The sequence below is a fragment of the Amblyomma americanum genome, chromosome 1 (genome assembly GCF_052857255.1).
Source record: "Amblyomma americanum isolate KBUSLIRL-KWMA chromosome 1, ASM5285725v1, whole genome shotgun sequence".
Taxonomy (NCBI): Eukaryota; Metazoa; Arthropoda; class Arachnida; order Ixodida; family Ixodidae; genus Amblyomma; species Amblyomma americanum.
In genome coordinates this window covers 300,122,629-300,129,830 of record NC_135497.1, presented here as the reverse complement: position 1 = coordinate 300,129,830, position 7,202 = coordinate 300,122,629, and the positions used below count along the sequence as shown (strand labels likewise).

Sequence of the window (7,202 nt, the reverse complement as noted above, 5' to 3'; positions counted from 1 at the left end):
ACTTTCGGCGACGTCTAAAACATTCCTTTATTCCCAGTGCATTTACAGCATTTATTTCAACTTATTACTTGTGGCGGCTGCGCTTTAACGGGTTTGCAACTATTTACGTATGCTGAGCTTGCAAAATGAGCAGCAAACTTCTAAAGGCTTTACTCCGATACTCGATGTATGCACTGGAGTGCAGCGCGCGTCTGCTTTAGATACAGCGTCTGCCACTAAAGGCAATAACTAATACAAAACTAAATACATTAGTGACGTTGCAACAACGGCGCAAGGCAGCAAGTGCAGCTTACATCGCGTTAACACGAACCGCGAGTCACATAGCGCCGCTTTTGCAACAGCTTCCCAGTGAAAATGGTTGGCAGAAAGCGAATATCAGCGAAAAAGCTTAGAACGTTCTCAGCCAATAGAGCGACCTTTACTAAACATTGAGCTGTCTCAGAAGCAAATGTTCACTGTGTACGCAAGAAGCGTTGTTATTTATTCGGCATGTCCAAGCACGAGATGAGTTTACGCGTTGAGTGTTACAATTCCACGCAAAGATATCCCATTAACGTGCGAACGTTCCACCACAAAAGCGCCGTCCGATCGATGCCATTGCCACGACCCGAGAACACCTGGCGGGTGCAGCTCGTTTGTCGCTCACCGTTCGCCTGGCAGGTGCTTCGGCCTACGGAACAAACAATAAACAGCGGCTGTCGCTAGTGGAGGAATTCTTTTTCGCGCCTCTCAGCTCACGCGCTCGCTACAGTGCCTCCGATTCAGCAGGAAAACAGGCGCTGGCACCGATGCTTCCCGTACCACAGTAAACAGGAAGCGTTTCCAGAATACGCCGGCAGCTGCTGTCGCTCCCACAGCGCACGACCCGACGTCTGCGCGATCCCGACGGCGCCTGAAGGGGCTCGCGCGAGGAGAAAAACGAATCAAGAAGGAAATCCTCGATGCACAACGGGGGTAAAACGCTAAAACGGTGGACGGATCACGAAGCCGCTTGCCATCGTCACGGCTTAGTACCGAACGGCTTCGCGATTGTATAACGTCCAATTAACGACAAAACGAACAAAAACGGCAGTAGTAGAGTGGCCCGCGCGCCTCCGACAAAGCAGGAAATGATCGACCGGCTCTATTTGAGCGCTTATGGCTGTGCGCGGGAGCCGTTCGCTCTCGCCCATCCGTCGTGAGGTATCGCTCGGGGCTTTCCTGGGCCGCCGCGCATTAGTGCCACCGGAATCGCTCACTCGCGCGTCAGTCTCCGCGGCGCTGGTTATACACGAGCGCGCACCGCTAACGCCCGCGCGCTCAGCAGGCGGAAAAACAGGGACTGTATAGGTATAAACGCGCGGGTGTTATGAGCCGCGCTGGTGGTTGTAATGAAAGTCGATACCGGAAGTGAAAAGCGCTCTCGGGCCTTTTCAATCGAGGGGAATCTGAGGCGCTCGCGCTCTCTCCCGAGGCCTCGTCGATATTTCCGCCTTGTCCCGGCATGGAAGCACACCGACCGATATATATATAACACGACAGCCCCAGATATACGGCGGCGGCTGCAATGCAAGAATCGAGCCGCGTGCACGTCGTGTCGCCGCGAAGAAAACGCGGCGAGCTCGAGTATGAAAGATGGAAAGAAGAGGCAACGGAACAAAGAAAAGGAAACGCTGGAGAGAAAGAACAAACGGCGCACGTTCGGGAAGACAAAAAGAACGAGGAAATGTCGGCTCCGCCGCCGCTTAGTAACTAGAACTCTCATTCCGATTGTGCCTCCCTTCTCTGACCTCCCCCCCCCCTTCCTGCCACCTCCTCGCCCCCACCTTAACCCGGCTGATAGGTTGCGCAATGGCGACATGCTTTCGTGGAGGGTATGTCGTTGTTGCGCCCCCTTGCCTTCCCTCGGGGCCCGAATCGAGGACGACGCAAAGGAGCCCTCGCGCTTATCTGTGTTCGAGTGGGCTGCTTGGAAACGCATCGTTGCGTCAGTGAAATAAGGAAGCGACGAGCAGGTCGCCCGTGCGGTGAGGCCCCGAGTAAATTAAAAGCCGGGCGGCGACGGGCGCGAGTGCGGCTTTCTGGTCGACCACGCCGCCAACTGATTGGAAGGGTTCGATGACGCGTCCTCTCGAGCTGCTTTCACAACTGGCGACAGGCGACTCGCAGGGCACGGCCTCCTGTGGCGCTGTGTCGCGCATCAGTTAGTGAGCGTTAAACATCAGGCAAGCAGCTGTTAGCCGTCGACAGTCGCCGTCTGGTTCCTTGAGAGATTTTTCGCTTTGGGCCTTGAACGCACGAGCTAAGAATCGTCTGCTGCGGCGCTGTCAGCCGCGAATGACAGCGCCGCACAACAGGAAGGACACAGACTACTGAAGTATCACGGGCTTTTCATTCGTTTTTATTCGCTAACTTTACGACGCGTGAAAGGCACTTGGATCAGAGAGCAGAAATGACAGTTCGGCGCGCGATGCGCGCGCTAGATTTGATAAATAGGTTACTACGACTTAAATGGAAAACCATACAGAGAGAGAGAGAGAGAGAGTGCGAAGGCGGGCTTCCTGCGCTCTCTCTTTCCCTCGTTTCGCACGTGTGAAAGCTGCCACGAACACAATGGTCGTAACATGCACAGACGCTCTAAAGTAATTAGATTTAATCTTTAGTTTCATGAATGAAGTGTCCCTCTAACATGTACTAACATCCTGGTAAGAAAAGTACTTAAGCCAAGTGATTGCTCATTTCTGAGCGTTATACCTTTCGACAAACAACAAAGTGAACGTAGTTCTTTTTTTCTTTTTCAAACAAAATACAACCTGAGGCTGCTGTCACGACGGGTGCAAATATTGCAGATAGGCAGCACCTTGATGACTAGAGACTACAATGAGCATTCAAACCGAGCTTCGTTGCTCAGTTCAGATAAACAGACACAAATACGCCTCAGCTCAATGTAAACTTGCGAAAAGACTGAACCAGGAAAGCGCGATTTGTCTGCGAAAACGAAAAGAGAACAAGCATTCGTCGCGATAAAGCAATTATGCGATGGATCTATAGCGCGGCGCAATGAATTCAATTCTGCGCGAAGACCGCAAGATACCAGCGGAAGCTCGGTTTGGTTGGTGCCCTTGAAACTTTAGCGTCAGCCAGCACGGGAGCAACGTTGAATGCTGACAGGCCGAATTTAAAGCGCACATTAAAGAGAGTATTATCCACACTTACTTTTTTTTTTTTTGCGCTGCCGCTCTACATACATCATTCTTCGACACGCTGTCATTACAAACCGTTCACGACACCTCGGCGACGACTGTTAAGCGGACGAAGAGGGGGCAGCTTTGAGATGCGAGCTCCAAATTAAATCAGGCGTCGCGCTCTGAGTAGCGAGTATTTCGCCTGCAATTGTCCGGCGATGTCAGACTGCGGTATAGAGAAGCAAGTACAACGCGTTAATATCCACTGAGGGTAGGAAACGCGTGCCGCCAACGTGCCTCAACAACAAGGGAGGAAAACATAACAAGATTGAGAGAGATAAACACGAAATAATAAACTCAACAAGTCGCGACGCGGCAGCGATTGAAATCCTCGCGGTAGCGGGGAAGGGGACGGAAGTGGCGTTTGATTCGGCCGGACTGAGGTCCCTGCCGCCTCACGCCGTCGGCTGCCGCTGTAGCGTTGCCTGATCATCCGCCTTCGAGCCCGGGATTCAGAAGTCCGTGCCACCGTCTCCTGCACGTATCAAAGAAAGAAACAAAAAAAATAAGCAATAGATTCAAGTGGCAGTTTGTTTTTAGGCATGCCAACGGTGGCATACATGCATTCAAATGTAATGCGGTGTGCGTCGCAATTTTTGTATTGCTGTGTATCCTACGCGGCGAGTACCTATAAAACAGGGTCAATCAAATGGCTCTTTGCGCTAGCTCTATTAGTGTATTGTGATTCAGCGCAAGTGTCCGCACACTTGTATAGACGGCTTGAGCCGTGTACGCGTCGTATAATGACTCAGTTAACAACTACCACCTCCAGCTGGGATCGAGAAAGCTTGTCTGTTTCAGAACGCTTTTGCTGAGTGTGCGGACTTATTGTTTAACGTCCCATCGGGCGCCATTTTCTCTGCGCAGCGTTCTGCTGCCTTTCAGAGAGGGACAGAATCGGCGACGTGCCTTGCCTGCGGCGCTGGCATGCAGTGCTCGTCGTCCGTTTCGCTAGCCGCTAGATACAATGCCTGAGGAAGCGAGCGAAGCTCACAACAAAATGCGCCTGGTGGCACGTGAAATTGCGAGCCCGCGCACTCAGCACGCCCTGCGAGACAAATAGGCTTTCTCGAGCCCAGGTGCCAACGAGAGGGATTAACAACAACAACAACTGAACAACTCCCGGCTGAAGCCCGACGTGTGTGCGGACGTCTGAATGAAAGGCGCCTGCAGTTATCTACCCGAATAACCATGCCCCCTCGTCGCTACAGTGCCACCACAAAAAGGCGCTTTTGTGAGCCGGAAAACAAGCTTGGAACAATGTACAAGTTTTTTCGTGCTTCAGTACTTTTGAGAAGATTGAGGAAGCTCACGAAATATACAGAACCTTAGAACCATTGGTGAATATTGCAATAAACAGTGTTTTAAAAATGCAGATGCCATAGAGCGCGCTGCCCAATCTGTGCAGGGGCAGATAATTTCCCCTCAGTGCGCGCTCTGTCTTTAAAGAACTCTTCTTGACTCGGCTGGGTTCGAAAATTCATACATTAACAGCTTCATGTTATCTCAAACGAACACTCTGCGAAGCCACTAATCCAGCATAGAATCAATGGGATGTCTTGATCTTTTGTCGATATTCCAAGTGAGTTCTTCAGTTTAATACCAATAATTTTTTTTTTTACTATTCTGTTCGCTCGGTACTATCCTAAAGCAACATCCACATGCATGCGAAACACTACGGACGGCGAGATTTGCGCCAGTTCAGCAGCGAACAAGTATGGAGCATTGTCTGCCGTCCTTGCCCGTTCACTGCTTCGCGATCAAAAGCCATTGTTCTGTTGCGCCTTCCCCAAGCGTGCGGCGAGAAAAATGCGCGCGCAGCACGTTTTCTTCATGTGCTGTGAATATTAATCCAAGGGAAGGGAGCAACCCCAAGACCTCGTTTGCGGTTTTACATTTCCCGCATACCGGGCCCCTACGTGGACTCTCACCAGTCCACAAATGAGGTGCATGTATTGTCATAGATTATAAATGCAGAAGCAAACGTGATCGGCCAGAAGATCTCAGTTTTCGTCGCCTTGGTGTCCAGATATATTCTTTTATTCCCTATAGTTGGAAACGTTTCTGTCAAATTCATTGCTGCAGTTAATCGCCTAGACATACCGCTGTCTTTAGAAATGGAAGCCAACCATACAATTCGTTGTTAGAGGGCAAGATTTAATAAATGCCTATTCGCCGTTGCGCGTAAGATTTACAAGCTCCAGTCAAAAAACAAAAAAAAAACAATGCCCATGCGCCGATGTCCCTGAGCAGTTAGGGTACAAGATTCACACTGACGGGTGGCAGAGTTTCTCCGCGCCATGAAAAGAAGTGCATATAGCAGTGCCCCTACTCAGGCTCGCAGAGCATGGAAGGGGAGCTGGCGCAAGATCTCACCGGTGTTCTCCCCTGTCATGGCCTGGAGCATCCTGAAGGACCTGGACGGGATGCTTCCGCCGGTGTATTTGCGCGGATCCGGCTCGGCCTCCTGCTGCGAGGCCGGCACGCTGGGGTGCGGGAACACTTTCTCGGGCACGTGCCCCACCCCGCTCTGTCCCTGCGGCCCGCAGTAGCCGCCCGGTTCGGGGCCGCCCAGCTGGATCGTCATCTGCGTCGTCTTGCGTGGCTTGGGGCCCGCTTGTGGCTGCTGCTGCTGTTGCTGCTGACGCTTCTGGTCGAAGACAGAAGGGGCTACGGAACCTGCGCGGAGGAAGGAAAGCTGAAGCTGCGCTAAAGGTTGACGTCGAAGTGAAACAATTTTCATTTCATTTCATTTGATTATGTTAAAGACCCACGAGGGGTATTACATAAGGGATGGATGCATACATTTTGGTAAGCAAGTGTTAACACAACGAAATATGATTGGTAACATTATTGGAAAACTTGGATGAGCACGTGATGGCTGCGATGTCGTTGGGTAGGTCGTTCCAGTCTGCTGCAGTACGGGAAAAAAAAAATATTCGGCAAAGGTGGTAGTTCGGGCACGAGGTCGGGAAACTTGAAAAGTATGAGTGCGATGAGATATGCGGGCTGGAGGGACGATATGGGGTGCGCGGCCGAGTGAACTATGGAAAAATTTATGAAACAAGCAAAGGCTGGCAATGCGGCGACGAGATGATAAGGGCATTAGGTCGGATTCAGCTTTCAACGCTGACACACTGATGTCGTAAGAATATGATGAATGAATGAATCTTGATGCTCTGCTTTGGACTGATTCGAGTGCATTTATAAGGTAAGCTTGGTGCGGGACCCAAATAGGTGAGGCATATTCTAATTTTGGTCTGACAAGGAATTTGTACGCTAACAACTAACTTCACATGTTTAGGGACTTGGCGGAGATGACGTCTTAAAAATCCAAGTGTTTTATTAGCGGATGAAATGATCTTCGTAACGTGTGTGCTCCAGGACAAGTCGCTACACAAGGCAATGCCTAAGTACTTGTATGATAGAACCGGGTGTACAGGGACGTTAGCTATGACGTATGGGAAATGAAGTGAGTTGCGGAGATGCGGGAAGGACAAGATTTTACATTTCTGACGGTTACGTTCCATTAACCAATTGGCACACCATTCCTTAAATGCGGTTAAGGTCGTTTTGAAGAGATGTTTGGTCAAAAACGTTATTAACCTTGACATGCAGATGGTTTTTGTCTTCAGCGCGGCAAAGCAAATGGCTTCCGGTGGTTCGCGTAGGTTTGTGACGACACCTTTGCTATGCTCTTTCTGAAGAAGCTGCCGATATGTCTCATACGTCGCTGTAGCGAAGTGAGTACGAAGCCCGTGGAAGCGATCAGACACTTCGGGCATTGTGGACATTCATTGTCGCACGATACTTCGCACAATACAGCGGTAGACAAGCGTAGTAAAGGAGCTCACAACAGCGTCAGGTGCGGGTGCAGTGTTTATGGAATCATGTCGCAAAGTATGTATTAAAGAGAGTCTAGGTATTCTCTGGTGCTCAGCCCCTTATGATGAAAGAGGACTTTTGATCTTCCACACA

The 7,202-nt window shown here is 50.5% G+C and overlaps 1 protein-coding gene across 2 annotated transcripts in view; it reads right to left on the bottom strand.

Moving 5' to 3' along the window:
* Nucleotides 1-2,357: 2,357 nt before the first annotated feature.
* Nucleotides 2,358-7,202, bottom strand: part of LOC144115287 (uncharacterized) — a 71,041-nt gene continuing 66,196 nt past the window's right edge. For both annotated transcript variants that reach the window (XM_077649610.1, XM_077649611.1), the window contains exons 8-9: nt 5,601-5,903; nt 2,358-3,699 (exon numbers count right to left, since the gene is read on the bottom strand). In XM_077649610.1, coding sequence (XP_077505736.1) covers nt 3,677-3,699; nt 5,601-5,903 — 326 coding nt within the window. In that variant the 3' untranslated portion in view covers nt 2,358-3,676. The remainder of the gene's footprint in view (nt 3,700-5,600; nt 5,904-7,202) is intronic.